Source organism: Hyla sarda, chromosome 5 (assembly GCF_029499605.1).
Source record: "Hyla sarda isolate aHylSar1 chromosome 5, aHylSar1.hap1, whole genome shotgun sequence".
Classification (NCBI taxonomy): Eukaryota; Metazoa; Chordata; class Amphibia; order Anura; family Hylidae; genus Hyla; species Hyla sarda.
Genome location: NC_079193.1, coordinates 304,037,005 through 304,061,102, shown reverse-complemented (window position 1 = coordinate 304,061,102; position 24,098 = coordinate 304,037,005). Strand labels below are relative to the sequence as shown.

The following is a 24,098-nucleotide window of genomic DNA, read 5'->3' as shown; positions in this document are numbered from 1 at the left end:
ATGTAATAGACAGACCCCCATTTTTTATATTCAGGGACTCTATAGTAAACAGGACTGTTCCCCAGGACTGGCGCATGGCAAATGTGGGGCCAGTATTTAAAAAGGGGCAAAAGGTGACCCCTGGGAATTATAGGCATGTTAGTTTAACCTCCATTGTATTTAAATAGTTTGAGGGTTTTCTAAGGAATGTTATTTTGGAGTATCTTGATAAAAATAAATGTATGACTCCATATCAGCATGGCTTTATGAGGGATCGGTCCTGTCAAACTAACCTGATCAGCTTTTATGAGGAGGTGAGCTCCAGACTGGACCAGGGGCCATCGCTGGATGTCGTATATCTGGATTTTTCCAAAGCATTTGATGCCGTGCCACATAAAAGGTTGGTGCATAAAATGAGAAGGATTGGACTGGGGGAGAATGTGTGTAAGTGGGTTAGTAACTGGCTCAGTGATAGGAAACAGAGGGGGGGGGTTATGGTACTTATTCTGATTGGGTGACTGCTACTAGTGGGGTACCACAGGGGTCTGTCTTGGGTCCTGTTCTATTTAATGTATTCATTATTGACCTTGTAGAGGGTTTGAATAGTAAAGTAGCAATCTTTTCAGATGATACTAAACTCTGTAAAGCGGTAAACACTATAGAGGACAGTGCACTGTTACAAATGGATCTGGATAGCTTGGAGGTTTGGGTTAGGAAGTGGCAGATGAGGTTCAACACAACAGTAAATTTAGCTGTAGTGACCAGTGTTGGGCAGCTGCTGCCAAGGCAAATAAAATCATGGGGTGCATCAATAGGGGCATAGATGCCCATGACAAGGAAATAATTCTACCGCTGTACAAATCACTAGTCAGACCACACATAGAACAGTGTGGATAGTGTGAATAGTGGAGCTGGAGAGGGTTCAAAGACGGGCAACCAGGGTAATATGGGGAATGGGAGGACTACAGTACCCAGAAAGATTACCAGAATTAGTGTTATTTAGTCTGGAAAAAAAAAGGCTTAGGGGAGACCAAATAACTATGTATAAATATATCAGGGGACCTTACAGAGATCTCTCCTATGATCTATTTATACCCAGGACTGTATCTATAACAAGGGGGCATCCTCTAGGTCTTGAGGAAAGAACGTTTCTACACCAGCCCAGATGGGGGTTCTTTACTGTAAGAGCAGTGAGACTATGGAATTCTCTGCCAGAGGAGGTGGTCATGGTTAACTCGGTAAAAGAGTTCGGCAAAAAGGGTATGGATGCATTTTTGGAGAATAATAACATTACTGGTTATGGATTCTAGATCTAGATGGACAGAAGGTTGATCTATTCTGACTGCCATATTTGGAGTCGGGAAGGAATTTTTACCTAGAGTATGAGGGTTTTTTGCCTTCCTCTGGATCAACTCAGTAGGGACTCATTAGGGTTATAGGTTGAACTTAATGGACTCTGGTCTTTTTTTGACCTTATGAACTATGTTACTTTCCCATGCTAAAATCCAAGGGATTTATATTCCAAAAACACAAACAGAAAGCTGAAAACAATTGTCCTGTCACTTACTAATGTGTTTCCATTCGGATTTGGCATCGGGTTGCCCAGGTGTGGATTAGTCTTGTCATTTTGACAAGACATTTATAGTGTAAATCCAATGTTAAAAATCTGGTTGTATTCCCGGATTTCTGACAAAGCAAAGTGACACATTTGTCCAACAAAAACAAACAACTGTTGTCAGAATGGAGCCTTACCCTAAAACAAGCCATAAAATGGACTGCAGCCCCTGATCCCCCATTGTCATGTACTATTGGCTTGGCCAAACATTCAGACCTATGTAGGAGGGTGAAGTAGGATAACAAAAATTACACAACTATCACTTGAGACTGAACATCCAAGGATCTCATACAGCCCTCAATACAATATTAATGATAAATCCATCTATAGTGTTCCCTAGTCTCCTCCTTTTAAACCTCTTTATTCCCAGTTCTTGACTATATAGTTTATGCCAACCAGACATTTCTTGTCTTGTTGTTTTAAACTGTTGGCATATTCCGAACTATTCAAACCTGTTATCCAAGAAATAATATAAAACAAATGACTGAACTAAACTGTTTTTGCTTACGTAATTTTCACTGATGCATAAAGGTATCTTTCATTACCAAGTAACTCGTCTGGTCAGATACATTTTCCAGTGGTTCTGAATTTTGTAATCTTTGTTACTTATGTAAAGATAATAAAATCTCAACAAGAACAGAGATATTTAAACACAAAAGTCAATATGTGAATCAATTTGTTATAACAGTCTGTCCAAGTGTATCTGCCAAGGTTACATTTGCTTGATGGGCAATTGGCCTTCAGAGCTTAAACACAACAATGATACTATATTTTTCAGTCTGGAGCAGGTAGACTATCCAGTGTTCTAGCGAATGTATCTATCAAATGGTGAAAGATAAGAATTAAACAGGAAATTGGACTAGAAGACAAAGTTCCCTTAGTATAAATATTTTCCATCCATAGAGGAAAAATACTGACATACCTGGATATAACAAGCTAAAAAGTGTGTAAACCTATAGAAAATTTGTATGGATTGGATATACAAATTGATTGCAAATTGAATTAATTTCAAATTCAGTCATCTGAAATACCATACTAGAACAGTGCAGGACAACCTGACTCCTCTTTTTTTTAGGAGCTACATTTTTCATGATTTTTCTTCCCAAGCTGATTTGTTGCATACTTTGAGTAAAAAAGTTTTTACATATTTTACGCTGTGTATTTTAGGATTTACGAGTCGTCGTGCACATGCGCAGTATACTCACACACATTGCGGCTGCTGTCTGCCTAGCTCAGGGAGCAGTGGGAGCGGCCACGATGTGGCGACTTTCAGATCGCTTTGCATCTGCTTGTAGCGGCGGATGGCCACTCCGAGCACGCACACCTGGAGGCACACTGTAGGGTCCATTATCGGCTGATCTGCAGTGTAAAATATGCTGCAGATCCATTCCGTGTGACCCTACTCTTAAGGTAAAAAAAACAAAAACTCAAATCCATGTATTTGTAATTGGTAAATTCTAATGCCGATCTGCAGCATTTCCTCACACTGTAAGTTTAAAATACACACTGCAGATTATTTTCAGCATTTGGTTGAGATTTCTACAGTTTCCATCTACCTTGTCGCTACCGTATTATACTACTATATGAATCTGCTGCAAAAAAATCCACCATGCATCAGCCTTGTGTGAACACACCCTTAAAGAGAATCTGTCAGCTGCAATTCACATTCCAAACTGCTGACATTGTTTGGTAGCTGTTAGGGCAAGGAGACACTTGGTATTTTTCATCTATCTTTTCTTTGGTATCAAAAAGGCATTTGCATACCCCTGAAGTGCTGAGCACTGGAACGCCCCCTCGCTCCCCCTCCCATCCTTTTCCCTGTTTAATTGACAGTCAGCTCGAAGCCAAGCCTTGTTTTCAGGTCTTTTTCAAGACGGCTTCTAGCAGGGATAGGAATGAAATGGGGGAGCATAGAGGTGATCCAGCTGTCAACACTTCAGGGGAACGCATCTTTAACACTTGATACTAAAGAATAAAAGATATGGAAGCACAGATTTATGAAAAGTACCACGTGGCCCATTTGTGTCCTTGATATCTTTTGGAATGCAAAAGATATCAAGGACATTCGCAATATAGACTAAGGAAAATATCTTTTCAAATGCCAAAACATAGGAGGAGAAATATCACACTACAAATAAACTGTAGGGCCGGGTTCATACCATTGGTTGAAGCACTTTTTTTTTTCCAAAGAAAGATTTATTTAGGTTTTAACCAAAATACAAAAATTAAAAAAGAAGGCACATCGCAAAAAGCCATACAGTGTATGATTAGTTGCCAAGTGGTAACTAGGCATACAATCCTTCTCAAGGTACCTGGCTGGGCGACAGGAATAACATAACTATACAGAGACACCAAAAGAACATATACTGCAATCTGATGTAGCAGAGGGAAGGGGGCGAAAGAGAAGAAGAATGTACTTTTTATACAATAATTATTCTTAAATTGGGTGCTTAGAAGCATACCTTGGTCCTCTTTTGTTATATATGCCCATTTGTGGATATTAGGTCCATATATAGATTGCACGGGGAAAGAGAATTTTTTTGTGCACATTTTACAGGTGACAGATTAGCTGTTTACAATGTTGCTCCATTTATTAGAAGAATAAAATACATTGCAAAACTGTACATGTCCTCTAAGAGCTCATTCCTGCTACGTATTTTCTGAATTCTGTAGTGCAAAATATGGTGCAGCAGCCTCCTATTGTTTTAAATAGGATTCTGTTGCACCGTTCACAATACGGAATTTCCACTGCAGAGGGTCCACCCTGAAAACTCCATATCCCAGACTTTGTGGAAAGAATGAACATATACATTTTTTCTGCCAAATGCAATAGGAAATGCATTGCCATGTATATAGACTGCACATTTCTGAGCGGTCCTAGCTCTGGCTTGTTCTTGTAGGTAGTCTGAATAAGGCCTAAACCCAATTGTTTAGACCTATAAGGGAAGCTTTCATCACTCTCATGCTGCCTGAACCACAAGTCATCAGGGCCATCCCCAGTGGCTTCTCCCCACCCCTCTAGCCTTCATTCATAGATCCCTCCCTGTTTAAGTAAAAGAAGAGATCTGTCAGTCAAGGCTGGTGGTCCGGGCAGAAGCCACTAAGAACTGCCCTGGTGACTTGTGGTTCAGGCAGCATGAAAGTGATGACAGTTTATCAAACAAATGGATACTTAACCAAATCAAGTCTGTATCTCAGTTAAAGGAACTCAGTTTTTTAAGGATCCATTTATTTGTTCTACTCTTCAGCCATGATATTCTTACAATTATTCGCCAAAGCATAGTTGAAATTGATACTTTCTCTATTGCGTAATAGCTTTAGAAGTTGTGACTGAGTACTAATTAGTGTTCATCGAGAACAGTGACCATGGAGGTATTATATTATTTAATTGACACTAATGCCTACCACTGTTTTCCACTTCTCTTATCACTTTCCCTATATTATGGCTTGATCACCATGAGTGCACATGTAATGCTCTACATCTACCGTATATGAAAATGATAAAAAGTAAACTTTAAAATGTTGGTGAACTTCTATCTCTCCTGAAAGATGGCCGAAAAATCGAAATATTCTTCTCCCATGAGAATTTTCTACAGACAGATTTGTGAGAATGTTATCTCATGATGTTTTTCAGCCACTACGTGTCCAGACATTAGAGAAAGTACAATTATATGGCTTGAAGATAAATACACAAACTATCATTACATTTCCTCCACACGAACAGCGGCTCCATTACCAAATCCTTCTCAGAAAGCCTTATATTACCCATTTTATAAAAAATACACTATGATACATCTCTAAGTGCCTGGAATCTGTGGGATAAAACAAAACAGTGTTCTTTCCACAATCTGAATTTTGTGCATAACACATCGGTAATGTTGTGGTACCATCTAATGGTGCGGTTCTGGTAATACGTTATAGGAAGACTGTAAATCTATTTTTTTCTGTCACTTATTTATGCATTTTTTTAATAATATTTATTTCAATATATTTTGAATTCATATTAGGAAATTGTTATTCGGTTCTCTAGTATTTTGTTCTAATTGATTTAAATATTTTGGTAAAATATGATGTTTTTATTGTAAACACTGTTATTTAACCCCTTAAGGACCGAGCCCTTTTTCACCTTAAGGACCGGAGCGTTTTTTGCAATTCTGACCACTGTCACTTTAAACATTAATAACTCTGGAATGCTTTTAGTTATCATTCTGATTCCGAGATTGTTTTTTCGTGACATATTCTACTTTAACTTAGTGGTAAAATTTTATGGTAACTTGCATCCTTTCTTGGTGAAAAATCACCAAATTTGATGAAAAAAATGAAAATTTAGCATTTTTCTAACTTTGAAGCTCTCTGCTTGTAAGGAAAATGGATATTCAAAATATTTTTTTTTTGGGTTCACATATACAATATGTCTACTTTATGTTTGCATCATAAAATTTATGAGTTTTTACTTTTGGAAGACACCAGAGGGCTTCAAAGTTCAGCAGCAATTTTGAAATTTTTCACAAAATTTTCAAACTCGCTATTTTTCATGGACCAGTTCAGGTTTGAAGTGGATTTGAAGGGTCTTCATATTAGAAATACCCCATAAAAGACCCCATTATAAAAACTACACCCCCCAAAGTATTCAAAATGACATTCAGTAAGTGTATTAACCCTTTAGGTGTTTCACAGGAATAGCAGCAAAGTGAAGGAGAAAATTCAAAATCTTCATTTTTTACACTCGCATGTTCTTGTAGACCCAATTTTAGAATTTTTGCAAGGGGTAAAAAGGAGAAAATTTTTATTTGTATTTGAAACCCAATTTCTCTCGAGTAAGCACATACCTCATATGTCTATGTTAATTGTTCAGCGGGCGCAGTAGAGGGCTCAAAAGGGAAGGAGCGACAAATGGTTTTTGGGGGGCATGTCACCTTTAGGAAGCCCCTATGGTGCCAGAACAGCAAAAAAACACATATGGCATACCATTTTGGAAACTAGACCCCTCAGGGAACGTAACAAGGGGTAAAGTGAACCTTAATACCCCACAGGTGTTTCACGACTTTTGCATATGTAAAAAAAATATTTTTTTTTTTACCTAAAATGCTTGGTTTCCCAAAAATTTTACATTTTTAAAAAGCGTAATAGCAGCAAATACCCCCCAAAATTTGAAACCCAATTTCTGCCGATTCAGAAAACACCTCATATGGGGGTGAAAATTGCTCTGCTGGCGCACTACAGGTCTCAGAAGAGAAGGAGTCACATTTGGCTTTTTGAAAGCAAATTTTGCTCTGGGGGCATGTCGCATTTAGGAAGCCCCTATGGTGCCAGGACAGCAAAAAAAAAAAACACACATGGCATACCATTTTGGAAACTAGACCCCTCAGGGAAGGTAACAAGGGGTTAAGTGAACCTTTATACCCCACAGGTGTTTCATGACTTTTGTATATGTAAAAAAAAAATTTTTTTTTTACTTAAAATGCTTGTTTTCCCAAAAAGTTTACATTTTTAAAAAGGGTAATAGCAGAAAATACCACACAAAATTTGAAGCTCAATTTCTCCCGAGTACGGCGATACCCCATATGTGGCCCTAAACTGTTGCCTTGAAATACGACAGGGCTCCAAAGTGAGAGTGCCATGCGCATTTGAGGCCTAAATTAGGGATTGCATAGGGGTGGACATAGGGGTATTCTACGCCAGTGATTCCCAAACAGGGGGCCTCCAGCTGTTGTAAAACTCCCAGCATGCCTGGACAGTCAGTGGCTATCTGGCAATACTGGGAGTAGTTGTTTTGCAACAGCTGGAGGTTCCGTTCTGGAAACAGTGGCGTACCAGACGTTTTTCATTTTTATTGGGGAGGGGAGGGGGGCTGTGTAGGGGTATGTGTATATGTAGTGTTTTTTACTTTTTATTTTGTGTTAGTATAGTGTAGTGTTTTTAAGGTACAGTCACACGGGCGGGGGTTCACAGTAGTTTCTCGCTGGCAGCTTGAGCTGCAGCAGAAAATTTGCAGCAGCTCAAACTTGCAGCCGGATACTTACTGTAATCCTCCGCCCATGTGAGTGTACCCTGTACGTTCACATTGGGAGGGGGGGGGGGACATCCAGCTGTTGCAAAACTACAACTCCCAGCATGTACGGTCTATGAGTGCATGCTGGGAGTTGTAGTTTTGCAACAGCTGGAGACACACAGGTTGTGAAACACCGAGTTTGGTAACAGCTGTTGCAAAAGCTACAACCCCCAGCATGTACGGACAGCGGAAGGGCATGCTGGGTCTTGTAGTTATGCAACAGCCGGAGGCATACTACATTGGCTGGGGATGCTGGGGATTGTAGTTATGCAACAGCTGGAGACACACTGGTTTACTACTTAACTCAGTGTGCCTTCAGCTGTTGCAAAACTACAACTCTCAGCAGTCACTGACAGCCAACGGGCATGCTGGGAGTTGTAGTTATGCAACCACCAGATGCACCACTACAACTCCCAGCATGCACTTTAGCTGATTGTGCAAGCTGGGAGTTGTAGTTACACAACAGCTGAAGGTACACTTTTCCATAGAAAGAATGTGCCTCCAGCTGTTGCAAAACTACAAGTCCCAGCATGCCCATAAGGGCATGCTGGGAGTTGTGGTGGTCTGCCTCCTGCTGTTGCATAACTACAGCTCCCAGCATGCCCTTGTTGCATGTTGGGAGCTGTTGCTAAGCAACAGCAGGAGGCTGTCACTCTCCTCCAACGATCCACACTTCAGGACTGTCCCTCGCTGCCGCCGTCGCTCCTGGGGCCCCGATCCCAACAGGGACGCCGGGGATCGGGGTCCCCAGCACCCGGGGTCTTCTGCCCGCTCACGTCCTCCGGAAGAGGGGCGGAGCGGGTTGCGGGAGTGACACCCGCAGCAGGCGCCCTGATTGGTCGGCCGGTAATCCGGCTGACGAATCAGGGCGATCGTGAGGTGGCACCAGTGCCACCTCACCCCTGCAGGCCCCGATCAGTCAGTAATTCGGGTCATCGGGTCACTGGAGACCTGATTTACCCGGAATCCGCCGCAGATCGCTGGACTGAATTGTCCAGCGATCTGCGGCAATCGCCGACATGGGGGGACATAATGACCCCCCTGGGCGATATGCCGGGATGCCTGCTGAACGATTTCAGCAGGCATCCGGCTCCGGCTCCCCTCTGGCTAGCGGTGGGGGCCGGAAATGCTCAGGGCGTATCCATACGCCCTCGGTCCTTAAGGACTTGGAAACGGGGGCGTATGGATACGCCCTATGTCCTTAAGGGGTTAAAGTATACCATAAACAAGAACTTTTTATATAATGTACATAATAACATATGTATATTTGTAATATACATTGGTTAAAAAAAAAATGTATATTTGCTGGTGAAAAAATGCTGTCCCTGCAGCTATTGTCTGTATGTCTTTGTGAGAAGACCAAACACAGAAAGTGTGGGTGGGCAAGCAGGGCTCCTGGCTTGTCAAACAGAACCCTATGTGTCCTCAGTGTACAGAGCCCTGCTTGTCCTCAGTGTACAGAGCCCTACGTGTCCTCAGTGTACAGAGCCCTGCTCTTCCTCACTGCAAAGAGCCCTGCTTGTCCTCAGAGCACAGAGTCCTGCTTATCCTCAGTGTACAGAGCCCTGCTTGTCCTCAGTGTACAGAGCCCTGCTTGTCCTCAGTGTACATAGCCCTGCTTGTCCTCAGTGTACAGAGCCCTGCTTGTCCTCAGTGTACAGAGCCCTGCTTGTCCTCAGTGTACAGAGCCCTGCTTGTCCTCAGTGTACAGAGCCCTGCTTGTCCTCAGTGTACAGAGCCCTGCTTGTCCTCAGTGTACAGAGCCCTGCTTGTCCTCAGTGTACAGAGCCCTGCTTGTCCTCAGTGTACAGAGCCCTGCTTGTCCTCAGTGTACAGAGCCCTACTTAAAAAAATATACAAGTTTTAACTAATCTTTAATACAACTATACAATGGTATTATCTACATTATACCGGTTGTAGCCTCTGAGCCTCTCGTTACACTCCTGGATCTCCATGTTGGCCTTCACATGCTGTATTACAGACATGCAGTGAGTTGCAGGACTATTCTTCTTTATCTGATATTATCATTCTTCTATTTGGTGTTCCGAGAACCGCCCCATATTACAGACTTTTATCTTGGATTGTGATTTTATGGGACTTGTGTTACAATATGGGGTGGATTTGCTTTATTCAGGGTATTTTTGTCAGGTGCCTCCTTTCTACTTCCCTTTTTTTTATTGATAATTTTTTTTTGTTGACGATTGCAAAATGACCATAGACCCTATTCAGTCCTTTGCAGCAGTGTATTCCAAATGGTGTATCTCCAGCTGTTGCATGGTGATAAAACTGTTGAAAAAATACCAGCATGCCCGGACAGCTTTTTTCTGCTCTACAGACCCGTCTGCAGATGTTACTTTATAACAGTCCATGTCTTCAGCAGTCTGCCCTCTGCTGGTGAAACTATTATCCAGTACTCTTTTAAGTGGCTCAAAGGTGAAGCTTTCCTCTTATCCAATCTGCATAATAAGGATAATAAGCAACTGAACTAGATAGCAGTAAATGCAATGACAGTTCTGATCCACCACATCTGATATTCTCAGAAAATTTGCTAAAAAGAAAAAGTATTAGAGGCTTCAACACAAATCTAGTATCTAAAATAAAGATTTTCCAAAATAAAGTGGATTGTCCCAAATTAAGTGATTTTCTGTAATGAAAGTCTTCTGGGCTATTATCAGCAGTTCTGTAGAGATTGCATGGAGCAGCAGCATGCATGCTTGACTACCGCTCTTTCCCATGGGATACACGGAATCTTTCCTTTCATGATCAGTGGGGGGCCCAGCAGTCTGACCCCAACTGATTAGATACTTTTCACTTATCCTATAAATAGTTTATAAGTTATAATCTAGGGATAAATCCATTAAAGTGAACCTGTCATTAGATTATGCCATATGTAACAGATGGCAACCCATTACATATGGTAAAATCTTCTTCCTCACCATGCCAGGGAAACCTTGCTGCTGACAGGGATGGTGAGGAAGAAGATTTTACCATATGTAATGCATTGCCACCAATAATATATGGTAAAATCTAATGACTGGTAAGGAACTGATTGTAAGGCTAAGTTCACATTGCTGTTTGCATCTACCCCATTCAGGGTCTGTTCAGCTCTTTTTTTTTTTTTTTCTTATGTGCAGAATGGACCCTGAAACAGGTCCAATTTCAACGGACACTGCTGGGTCCCGACTGACCTCATTAACTTGAATGGTAGTTTACCGGAGATTAGTGGAGAAAGAAAATAGTGAATGCGTATTTTATTTCTCCGATGGCAGTGTGAAAGAGGCCTAACAGATCTCCATTCTTATTCTAGTGCTATGGTCACTACAGGGGAAAGAAAGTGTTACATTCAGCCATGCAAATATATGGGTGTTCATAATGTACATGAATTGGCCAGGTCCACCAGAGCTGCTGTTTGCTAGTGATTGTCTTCTCTGTCTCCCAGAGTAGTGGATTGCTTGAAAGGGAACCTGTGGCTTCTCCCTGCACCGTCATAATTGATAGCTAGTTCCCTTTTCGGGCACAGGGAGATGTCTACCATTTAAAGGGGTACTCTGCCCCTAGTCATCTTATCCCCTATCCAAAGGATAGTGGATAAGATGTCTGATCGTGAGGGTCCCGCAGCTGAGACCCCTGCAATCTCTGTGCAGCACTCGTTGGTTTAGAATGCTTGGTGCAGGTGGAGGGGGTTTTGATGTCTTGGTCTCGCCCCTTAGGGTGTCCCGCCACACCCCCTCAATGCAAGTCTATGGGAGGGGCGTGGCGGCTGCCATGCCCCCTCCCTTAGACTTGTATTGAGGGGGCGTGGCGTGATGTCACAACCCCCACCGCCCGCTCAAGGCGTTTGGAACAAAATGTTCAGAACGCTGGCAGTGGAGAACCCATTAATTGCGATTCAGGCAGCATGAAAGTGATCATTGGTTGAAGAGGTCTTTAGTTGCCTCCAAAAGCCTTCTAAAACCTGCTAAAATAAGCTGTAAAACTATATCTGTGTCGGGCAGGATTATGGAGATCATCTGACATGGACGTTGAGTAACTTATTCCTGGCTCTCCGTGTGTGATAAATCTACAGTGTAGCCGAATTGAGGATTTATTATTGGTGCTTTACAGAGTTAACATCCTATTCTTGAAAGTGCTCAGGACACTTCTAATAGGAAACAACTTGTTTCCAAAAATCTCAGTGTGCGGGGAACATATAATTATTGCTTTCCTATTTCCATGTTCCGCTTGTTTTTTAAAGTACATTCTCTCACTTTTTGAACTTCTTTTAGCGTCAACCAGTCTGGGACTTGGATGTCTTGTCTGCCAGAAGTGGGGGCTCACCGAACCAAAAACTCCTGAAAGAAGCTTTAACCGCAAAGGAACTGCAGAGCATGGAAAAGCATCTAGCTGGTATGTGCTGAAAACTGCTCTTTACTGTGTGCGAGGTGCATGGGATCACTCATCCGGCTGAAATAGAAGTAAGAGCTCAGTAACACATCCAGCTGCCTCATATCAAAGAGCAGTAATAGATTCCTCAGATCAGATCCATTATCTGTACATCTCGTATTCTTGCTGGTGGTGAAGAGTTCAGAATCCATACACCTGCACCTTTCAGACTTTAGGTATATCTTCAGGGGAAGGGGTCACCGAGGTGCTGCCTTTCTCAGTCTTTTGATGAATCATATAGAATTATATAATAAGTATACTCTGCTTTGTGCGACTCATTTTCCTTGCGTTTATCCCTAAATGGGTTTTCTGGAGACATATTTTTACTTGTAAATGTAGCCATAAATAAATGGCTGGGACAAATGAATTGATACAATAGTTTTCATTTATAGTTAGCCCCCCCTGGCCACCTTTACATGTAAGAATATATCTCCGCACAGCCCCTTTAATTTCTATGTATCTTAAAGGGGTGCTCCACCCCTAGACCTCTTATCCCCCTATCCAAAGGCGGAGGTCTCCCTGCTGCACCCAATGTTAATTTAGAGCGCCGGGTGCAACGTCGGAGGCTCGTGATGTCACGGCCATGCCCCAGTTGTGACAACATGGTCATGCCCCCTCAATGCAAATCAATGGGAGGGGGCGTGATGGATGCCACGCCCCTTCCCATAGACTTGCATTGAAGGGGCGTGGCCAGTAAATCACGAGTGGGGTGTGGCCGTGACATCACGAGCCTCCGCCCCACATCGCTAGTCATCCTGGTGTCTGGGGTGCCGCAGCCGAGATCGCAGGGCTCCCCAGCAGCAGGACTTCCGCAATCAGACATCAGGGGGATAAGATGTCTAGGGGTGGAGTACCCCTTTAAGAAAATGGTTGCTGTTAAATGTACATATGGGTATGCATCGTTGTCCATTAACACACTGATATAGCGGATGGAAACATTAAGTCCTCAAATTCAATTTTTCATTATAAAATATGCAACCACTAAATCACTAAAATGTCATCCTTCAGTACATACTTGATGTACTGCATATACATTAATGGACACTAGGTTAGTAATAGACCAACCAAGTATCGATCCTCATATACATATATGGATTACTGGTCCATTTATTTGTTGCTACCACTAGCCATAGTCCATATATCCCAATTACAAGCCGCCTCTTATGTGAGAGTAATGGCACAGTACTATAAGCTGCAGTGTGAACATGGAGCAAAGGACTTTACAGGGGTTATCGAGGAATAGAAAAACACAGCTAATTTCTTTCAAAGACAGCTCCACGTCTGTCTCCAGGTTGGGTGTGGTAATGCATTCACTTCAATGGAACTGAGCTGCAGAACCACACCCATCTGGAGACAGACAGGGAGCAGTTTTTTAAAGTAGCTGTGTTTTTTCATTCCTTTAATGCAACCCAACCTTATGTGGGGTTAATGCGGTCCCATATACCATAGCAGCATACCTTCTCTAGCCTATATATATAGTACAGGCCAAATGACCAGTTTTACAACAGTGTCAACTCATTTCTCCACATGCTCAATGTGTTTCTTGTTTGTAAAGCAATCCTCAGGGGATATCCATCAAGCAGACGTAAGAGTACAGAACAACGAGTGAACACAACACTAAAGATGGCCGGCATCAGTGCAATATGGTCATGTTTCATAATAAATAATTGAAATGAAGATTTAATGTTTCTATCTGCTATATCAGTGAATTTATGTCTGCAGGAAAAAAATAACTTGTTTTAGTATACACTGTTAGTGAAGTATCCGTTCTTGTCCAGCCCACTTACAATACAGGATGTGGCTTTTTGGTTGTTCCTATAACTTCACCCACTCTGCTGAGCTGCCCTGTATCTCATTGGTAAGAGCCCTTACTGCGGATCCAACCTTAAAGGGGTACTCCACCCCTAGACATATTATCCCCTATCCAAAGGATAGGGGATAAGATGTCTGATCATGGGGGTCCCGCTGCTCGCCACACCCCAGCGGCGGGACCCCTGTCAACTCTCCTGCAGCACCCCCATACATCAGCATCCTGGAGCTATGTTTGCTCCGTGGATAATGACTGGCGATTCAGGGGTGGGGTATCATGATGTTTCGGCCCTGCCCCCTTATGACATCATGCCCCGTCCCCCTCAATGCAAGTCTATGGAAGGGGGCATGGCGAGCGACGGGACCCCCGCAATCAGACATCTTATCCTCTATCCTTTGGATAGGGGATAAGATGTCTAGGGACAGAGTACCCCTTTAAGAGCCAATGCACACTACAGATTTTCTTCTTGCAGTAGAATCCTATTGATCACAATGGGATTTTGCTGCTCAGTGCACAATATGGAAGTTCTGTAGCAGAACATGTGACTTGAATCTGGATTCCGCCAAAAGAATAAACTTGTTGAATAAACATTAATTCTTTTAGCTGAAACTGTTTGGAAAAGCCCATGGGCAGTGGAACCTTTGCAGGGGTTAATTTCTGAGTTAGATTTTGTGTGAAAGTAATCCTCCTTAGTAGGAAGAAGTAAAAGTCATTTCCCATTACATTTGGCCACAACATTCAAAATTGGTAAAAACCCTCAGTCAACGTTACTAAGAAGTTACTAAAAACAAAAAATCAAAAGCTAATAGACACTAAAAAGGTAAAATAAATGATTTAACCTTAGTGCCACAACAGGATTTACAAAAAAAACTACTGAATAAACCACAACGGTTGGTTATAGAGGGATGAAATGTAAAGATGTCCATTGTAATCTAGACACAGTGTATATAATGTATTGGGCGAATGTTTTATCAGAGGTTATTAAATAGATTTTCACTTGTCCACCTAATTCTGTTAAAAAAAAGAAGTAACAATATACATTAAAGGGGTATTCCAGGCAAAAACTTTTTTTTATATATCAACTGGCTCCGGAAAGTTAAACAGATTTGTAAATTACTTCTATTAAAAAATCTTAATCCTTCCAATAGTTATTAGCTTCTGAAGTTTTCTGTCTAACTGCTCAATGATGATGTCACGTCCCGGGAGCTGTGCATGATGAGAGAATATCCCTTGCATGATGGGAAAATGTCCCCATAGGAGCTGGACAGCTCCCGGGACGTGAGTCATCAGAAAGCAGTTAGACAGAAAACAGCAAATCAACTTCAGAAGCTAATAACTATTGGAAGGATTAAGATTGTTTAATAGAAGTAATTTACAAATCTGTTTAACTTTCCGGAGCCAGTTGATATATAAAAAAAAAAGTTTTTGCCTGGAATACCCCTTTAATTATTTCTGTTCTGGGAGGCAAGTCAGTTAGATCACTATTACACCCCAAACAGGGCAAATTCCATCGTATTTATTACTCACACACTAAAGATTTCTCACTAATCCTAATGGGGGAGATTTATGAAAACCTGTCCCATCTCCCCAATATGTCAGTATAGGACTGGTATATAAATGGTCGTTTGTTTTTTTTAACAGTCTTTTGTGGTTGGTTATTGCCAGGGGACAAGTTATTACAGTGGTCCCTCAACATACGATGGTAATCCGTTCCAAATGGACCATCGTTTGTTGAAACCATCGTATGCTGAGGGATCCGTGCAATGTAAAGTATAGGACAGTGGTCTACAACCTGCGGACCTCCAGATGTTGCAAAACTACAACACCCAGCATGCCCGGACAGCCAACGGCTGTCCGGGTATGCTGGGAGTTGTAGTTTTGCAACATCTGGAGGTCCGCAGGTTGAAGACCACTGGTATTAAAGGTTGTATTCACGTGTCCCCGCCGCTCCGGACCATCACCGCTGCTCTGGATGTCGCCGTCCATCGCTGTCGCCGTGTCCCCGACGCTCCGGCAAGGCCTCTGCTTCCCCGGCATCCTCGCTCTCTGTCGCCGCCATCACGTTGCTACGCACGCCGCTCCTATTGGAAGACGGGACGGCGTGCGCAGCGACGTGATGACGACGATGGAGAGCGCCGGCCATGCAGGGGATCCCGAAGAGGACGCGCCGGAGCGCCAAGGACAGGTAAGTGATCGTCAGCGGAGCACACGGGGCACCGTAAACGGCTATCCGGTGGCAGCTGAAGCAGTCTGCGCTGCCCGATAGCCGTTTATGCGATGGCCCCGAAATACAAAAGCATCGTATGTTGATGCTGCCTTCAACATGCCATGGCCTCTGAGAGACCATTGTATGTTGAAATGATCGTATGTCGGGGCCATCGTAGGTCGGGGGGGTCACTGTATAGTAGATTTTTAATACGATGTTACATGGTGTTTGTAGGGTATCATAGAATATAATCATAAGGTACTCTGTTTTACCATATTACTTTGAAAGAACATATATTTTGAGTTAATTGAATGTTCTTGTGTCATTTATATGTAAGGCTATATGTTTATGTTACATGCAATGCTTATGAATGTGCTTATGGCCACGCTACAGTATATGCTAATAAACTTGTTATGCTCATATTACATGTTGCTCATGAATAGCAGGCTGCCGGTCTTAAAAAGTGCTAGAATAGCATTGAATCAGGAAACTCCAGTGCATTTTTTGTTTGCTTGTTTTGTTTTTAAAAGAGTATTCCGGCTTTATACATCTTATCCCCTATCCAAAGGATAGGGGATAAGATGTTTGATCGCAGGGGTCCTGCCAATTGGGAACCCCCGCGATCTCTGTGCAGCCCCCGTCATTTTATGCCGTGCGCTGCCTCCGAGACGGGGACATGATGTCATGTCGACGCCCCCTAGTGACGTACGCCACACCCCTCCATTCATGTTTATAGGAAGGGGTTGTGATGGAGTTAGTGAGTCACATTATAGGTTTTTTATGGGTTACACACATGAATGATCGTTCTCTCCGTGGACAGAGCACTATGTACTCCTTTCCATATTACTTGTCTTAACCGCCTGTAAGTGAAATGCTTGTACCGTTGAGCCCTAGAGAACCACAACACTACGAGAAATGAGAGCACACCAAAACTTTGATATTGGCACATTTTATTGTTGTATATGACAATTTCAGCTCCTGACTATTTTCCAGTTTTGGATAGTAATATTATTCAAGAAATGAATCAGGAGAGAGAGAGAAACTATGCTGACTTAGTAGGAATAATTTCCATTGAGTTATTTAATAGCTAATGTTAATAGGACATGGTTCCAGTCATCCACGTCCTTAGTCGGCTTGTAATTAGCAAACTGTTTTCTAGCTTTCTTGTGCTTTATGTTTAGAAGAGGCTTCTTTCTAGAGTGACAGCCAAGAAGACCAATTAGATTGCAGTGTGCGCTGTTTGGTTGAAGCACTGACAGACTGGACTTCTCCCCCCCCCCAACTGCTTCAACCTGTGCAGCAATGCTGGCAGCACTTATACATCTATTACCCAAAGACAACCACTGGATATGACGCTAAGCATGTGCACTCAACTTATTTGGTCGACTATGGTGAGGCCTGTTCTGAATGTCCGAATGGAACCTGTCCTGTAAAACCGCAGTATGGTCTTGCCTACCATGCTGCAGCTCAGTTTCAGGGTCTTGGCATTCTTCATTTAGCCTAGACCATCTTTATGTAGAGCAAGAGTTCTTTTTTTCAGATCCTCAGAGAGTTTTTTTTTGCCACGAGGGGCCATTTTGAACTTCCAGTGACCAGAGTGTGAGACACCATTAGAGTGTGAGAGCGATAACCCCATATGATTAACCCGATCAGGTGTGCATGTGTGGTGGAATCAGCGGGTGCATGGCGGGATTGGGAGGTGTGCGGCGGGTGTCTGGAGGTCCAGGGGCGGAAGCTGCGGGTGTCTGAAGGTCGGGCAGTGGGTGTCCGGAGTTCCGGCAGCAGCGGCGATGATGCGGTGGGTGAGTGCTCTCCCCCATACAATTTGCAAAACCGCAACTCCCAGCATGTCCAGACAGTCTGGGCATGCTGGGAATTGTAGTTTTGCAACATCTGGAGACCCTAAGTTTGGAGACCACTGTGCAGTGGTCTCTAAACTGTGGCCATCCATATGTTGGAAAACTACAACTCATAGCATTCCCAGACAGCAAACAGTTGTCTGAGCATGCTGGGAGTTGTAGTTTTTCAACATCTGGAGGGCCACATCTTGGCGAACACTGGTCTGCTGCCTGCCCCTAGATTTTTATGGGGTGCAGGTTTCATTTTGCACCTTTTTCGGGGGCTTATGCGGCATTACATTTACACACTTACACCCCCCACCCCCTATAAAATATAAATACCCCAAAGCCTTTTTGGTGGAGGAGGCATTCCCCATGAGCTTGCCTCCGACACAGAGACCGCCAATGAGGGAGAGGAGAAAGACCCACATTTCTTTCTCCTCCCCCATCATCATCCAGTGAGGATGATCCCCCCCAGAAGGCACTGCAGGGCAATAATAGTAGAGTTCCCCCATACTAGTGACCCTGTCCCCTATACAATTCCCCCTGTCCTCCCCCATATAGGTGACCCCATCTGGACCCCAGTCTAGGCGGGGTCACCTATATAAGCCACTGATCTATAGGTTTGTTGGCTGCCCAGAAATCCAAATTGACCCCACAGTCCTCACTGAAATGGACTTCACGTTTTTTTTCCAATGAGGACTTTGTCAATTTGATGGCGGGTCAAACAAACTTTTACGGCCCAGCACCCCGATGCTTTCTTGTGCACATGACAGAATTTCCGCTGCAGATGTTTCTGTGGTAGAAAGAACAATTCTGGAGTCCACAGTAAGCATAGACATGTCTATTCTGTCTGTGGAGTCCACACAGAAGTGCATTGCCGTCTATGAGACAGTGCACTTCCCAGCACTCATAGCGCCAGAATAATCCGCCAGTGCTCTGCTGTCAGTGGAATGTCGGCACAAAAATGCAAATCACTAATTTAGGCCTCAAATGTGCATTGCGCTCTCTCACTCCGGAGCCCTGTAGTGTTTCAAGGCAACAGTTTAGGGCCACATATGGGGTATTTCCATAGTCGGGAGAAATTGTGTTACAAATTTTGGGGGGCTTTTTTTTCCTTTTGTCACTTCTGAAAATGAAAAAATTGGGGCTACACCAGCATGTTCATTAAAAAATATATATATATTTATTTTTTTTACACTAACATTGCTGGGTTTTTCCTTAATTTTTCATTTTTACAAGAGGTAAAAGGAGAAAAAGCCCCAAACTAAGTAACACAACTTCTCCCGAGTACGAAAATACCCCATATGTGGGTGTAAATTGCTCTGAGGGTGGAAAACATGGCTCAGAAGTAAGAGAACACCATGTACATTTGAGGCCTAAATTCAGGATTTGCACAGGGGTGGCTGATAGTACCAGAGGTTTTGACTAGAGATGAGCGAATCGAAGCTGACAAATCCAAATTCGTTACAAATTTCATAAAAATTTGATTTCCAACTAATGCGAATATCGATTCCATTGCGCAAATCGCTTCATTAAACTCCATTTAGTGCAGTCCAGACTCCAGGGCATCTAAAATGGCAGATCCACATGTGAGGACATGGGGCAAGGAGCTCTGGGAAGGTGGGATCAACGTAGGCAGGATGACCTTGAATCACATGCAGGATGCAGCCTATCAGCAGCCAGTCACCCCTGTGATGTCACAGCCATATATAAACGGCAGCCATATTGTGGCCAGTCACTTTATTCATTACACTGCAGAGAGATAGGACGGACAGCCTGTGTGTGTGTGTGTTATACATAAAAGCTTTTTCCAGCAGCGTTTCACCTCCTAGTCACATCAGCGTTCTGGTGGACAGAGAGCGGTGCCTTTTTTTCACTGAGAAGGATTTTTACTTCAGCCAATAACCTCCCAGTCACTTTCTACAGCATTGTATTACAGAGAGGAGCAGAGAGCTGTGTGTTGCCTCATACATTTCAACAAGCTGCCTTAATTTCATAAACCTTTCAGAGGAGACAAGAATAATTTTTCAGCGCAATTCTGTGTCTTTGTTCCACAACAAATCATCTGCTGGTTATACTAGTCTGTAGACGGTAAAAAAAAACAGCAGTCCATTTCTTATAGTCTTTGACAGTGCAATTTTGGGTTTAGTACACAGCTTTTATGTGCTCCAGCACTGCTGTGTACTGCTGATGTCGTGCAAAAATAAGTTTTTTCAGCGTACAGTGCATACCACATACCTACATCTAAGTAGTGTACTATTTTGTAGCTGTTAACCTTTCAAGGGCCTAGATACTGTAAAAGTCCAGGCAAAAGTAATCAACGACTGGTGTTTTACTCCAATATGTTTTTTTTTTAAGCGTACTGTAGCGCATTTTTCTGCCCTCATAAGTGAATACCACATACCTACATCTAAGTAGTATACTATTTTGTACCTGTTAATCTGTCAAGGGCCTAGATACTGTGAAAGTCCAGGCAAAAGTACTCACAGGCTGGTGTTGTACTCAAATACTTTATTAAGCATACTGTAGCAAATTTTTATGCCCTCATAAGTGCATACCACATACGTACATCTAAGTAGTGTACTATTTTGTACCTTTTAATCTGTCAATGGCCTAGATACTGTGAAAGGACAGCCAAAAGTACACGCCTGCTGCTGTTCTAGACAAATACTATTTTAAGCATAGGGAAGCTTATTGTACTAAGTATGTCAGGCAGAGAAGTGCCAGGATGTGCACAGAGGAGTGGCAGAGGCCTAAATTCATCAGGCGCAGGCATATGTCGCAGCAGACTAGGGGCGAGTGGCAGCTGAGCCAGCAAGGTGGTAGCTGGCAGTCAGCATCGTGGCAGAAGTGGAAATTCTGGAGCCAAACGTGCCTGGGGGAGACCACCTGCTTTGCGGCAGCCTACCTTCCCAGGTGGTAGTGGAACAGGGGTTCCTGGAGATGACGGCAGTAGCAGTCGATTAGTGAGGACTGTTGGTGGAAAAATCAGCTACTCGGCGGTGTGACAGTTTTTCATCAAGTATTCGGAGAAGGTTAACATAGCCACATGCAAGATGTGTCGGCAGAAGGTGAAGCGTGGCCAGGATCCCAATGTTGGTACCACGGCCCTGCATCAACATATGCTGTGCCACCATGAAGCAGACTGGGAGAACCGTGGCTCCGATGTAGTGGTCCAGCCTGCTGCATCACCCAGTGGCATGCCGCTCCCTCTTTCAGTCAGCCAAGGCTCCACCACCTCAGCCGAAGGGAGATGTGTGTCATACCCTCCTTCTGTCACTCCAGAGGCTCCTGCTCCTCCTACTTTAAGTCAGTCATTCCGTCAACAATCCATCAGCAAAGCCATATCCAAGAGACAACAGTATGTGCCCACTCATCCAATGGCGCAGATGCTGAATGTGCTCCTGTTCAAGTTGCTGGTGCTGCAGTCCCTCCCTTTTTAAGTGGTGGACTCTGCTCCTTTCAGAGAACTGATGGCTTGTGCCGAGCCGAGGTGGAGAGTGCCAAGCCATCATTTCTTTGCAATGAAGGCAGTACCAGCCCTGGTGGACCAGACCTTAAGCCCAGTGTGTACCAAAGTGCACAGCAACGCCGATGTCTGGAGCTGTAACTATGGTCAGGGACAATACATGTCCTTTATGGCTCACTGGGTGAATGTGGTTCCTGCACAGCCACAACACCAACTTGGACAGGTCACGCCGCTTCCTCCTCCACACTCCCAGGCCGTTGGTCCTGTGACAGTGTGCGACTCCACCTCCTCATCTTCCACCGTGTCCTCGGCCTCCACTGCCCAGACAAGTCTCAGTGCCCCTTCAGCTTACCATGTGTTCAGGGCACGGCGGTGTCACACTGTTCTTCACATGGTTTCCCTTGGCGAACGGAGTAACACAGGGGAGGAACTGATAAGTCATTCGTAAAGAAATTGGTGCATGGTTTACTCCACGAAAACTGGAAATGGGAACCATGGTGACTGACAGCGGGAAGAACATCTTGTCTGTGCTGCGATTGGGAAGGCTGAGCCATGCGCCCTGCATGGCACACGTGTTCAATCTGGTTGCAACAATGGGAAGGAAACTTTGCATGCACTTCAGCCACTCGTACACCGCAGAGCACACCCTCCTTGAGCTGCAGCACCAGAACGGTATCCCCCAGCATAGTCTGATTTGTGACGTTGGAATTCCACCCTCCATATGTTGGACCGACTATACGAACAGAGAAAAGCCATCACCGATTTCTTGATGATCCAAGAGGATAGGGGTACTAACTTCAATGTCAACCATTGGCAGCTCATACATGACACCTGCAGTTTGCTCAGGCCCTTTGAGGAAGCCACATTATTAGAAAGTCGCCATGATTACGGGATGAACCACGTAATTCCACTGCTTCATTTCTTTCAACACATGTTGGAAATGATGGCTGGTCAGGGCAATGGAGACATGGCGCCTACATCTCACGGCCACATGAGCCCTGTGGGGCCTGAACTGGAGGATGAGGGGGAGGGGCACAGTGGAGCACAGTTTAGGTTTTTCTAGTAATCTGACAGGAGAGGAGGAGCAGGAGCAGCCAGAGGAGCTAGAGGGTGATGAGGAAGGCGAGACAGAGGACCCAGACACGCTGTGGCATTATGCAGTGGAGATGGAGTCAGGGAGTCCCTCCGAGTCACTTGCACAAATGGCACGATGCATGCTTACTTGCTTGCGTAGTTACAGCCGCATTGTCACCATTCAGCAGCGAGATGACTTCTGGCTCTCCATCTTATTGGGCCCTCGATACCAGCACAAAATGGGGGCCTTTTTCACACCCACTGAGAGGGAGGCCAACCGACCTACTACAGAGACATCCTACATAGTTAGTTTGCCAATGCCTATCAGCGCCATCGTCCATTCTCTTGCAGGTCTGACTGGGGGGACCCTCTGTGCTCACCTTCCACTACCATGGCTGCTGGGGAGGGGTGGGGTGGCAGGAGCAGTACCTGCTCCATCAGCAGCAGCCTGAGTCTACAGTCGCTGATGAGTACCTTTCTTCACCTGCATAATAAAGCAGCTCATCAGCAGCAGGTAGACCTGGAGCAGGACCTGAACCAGCAGGTGGTGGCATACCTTGACATGACCATGCCAACACACCTTGAAGATCCGCTGGACTTCTGGGCACCCAAACTTGATTTGTGGCCGCAACTAGCAGAGTTTGCCCTGGAAAAGCTGTCCTGTCCTGCCAGTGGTGTGCCAACAGAGAGGGTGTTTAGTGCGGCAGGGGCCAATATTCACCCCAAGGAGAACTCGTCTGTCCACAAAAAATGTGGAGAGACTGACCTTTGTGAAGATGAATCAGGCATAGATCAGCCAGGATTTCCACCCGTCAATGCCTGATGCATTAGAGTATATTGACCATGGTGCCACACCAACACTTCACAAATATGGATAGTGCCAAACAGATTTAAGGTACTGCTCCCCAGTTACAAAAATTCTTCTGCATCAGAACTTTTTTCACCCATCTTTGTCACCGGGTACTGGTATTGCCACCCACCACACCACTCTATCACCGGGTCACTTTCAAGACTTCTGATGCTGCTGCTGCCACCACCAAGCTATGTCATTCAGCCACTATAGCATATCCTCATGCTTCAGCCAACTGCAGGCTGTGCCATTCAGCCTCGATATGTCTCCTCATGCTTCAGCCACCTCCAGGCTGTGCCATTCAGACACTATATGGTCTCCTCATACTTCACCACCTCCAGGCTGTGCCATTCAGCCACTATATGGTCTCCTCATGCTTCAGCCACCTCCAGGCTCTGCCATTCAGACACTGTATCGTCTACTCATGCTGCCACAAACTACAGGCGGTCATTCAGCCACTATATGGTCTCCTCATGCTGCCACAAACTCCAGGCGGTCATTCAGCCACTATATGGTCTCCTCATACTGATGCCACCTCCAGGCTCTGTCATTGTGCTGCCATGTGACATGTGAATTCTTATTAAATTTGGTCCTTTGTAAGCACACACCAGGACCCGGGACATTAAAACTTGGGATTGTAATCTTAAATTGAAATTTCAAAATCTTAAATTTAAATTTTAAATTGTAGGGATTGTGAAGCCCTATTGTCTACTCATGCTGTCGCCAGCTCCAGGCTGTGTCTGTGTACCACCATATGATCTCCTTATGCTGTTGGCACCT

At 44.1% G+C, this 24,098-nt stretch overlaps 1 protein-coding gene across 3 annotated transcripts in view; it reads left to right on the top strand.

Annotated features, from left to right (window-relative positions):
- Positions 1–24,098, top strand: part of C5H8orf34 (chromosome 5 C8orf34 homolog) — a 355,582-nt gene that overhangs the window by 269,286 nt on the left and 62,198 nt on the right. For all 3 annotated transcript variants that reach the window (XM_056522121.1, XM_056522120.1, XM_056522122.1), the window contains exon 11: positions 11,912–12,032. In XM_056522121.1, coding sequence (XP_056378096.1) covers positions 11,912–12,032 — 121 coding nt within the window. The remainder of the gene's footprint in view (positions 1–11,911; positions 12,033–24,098) is intronic.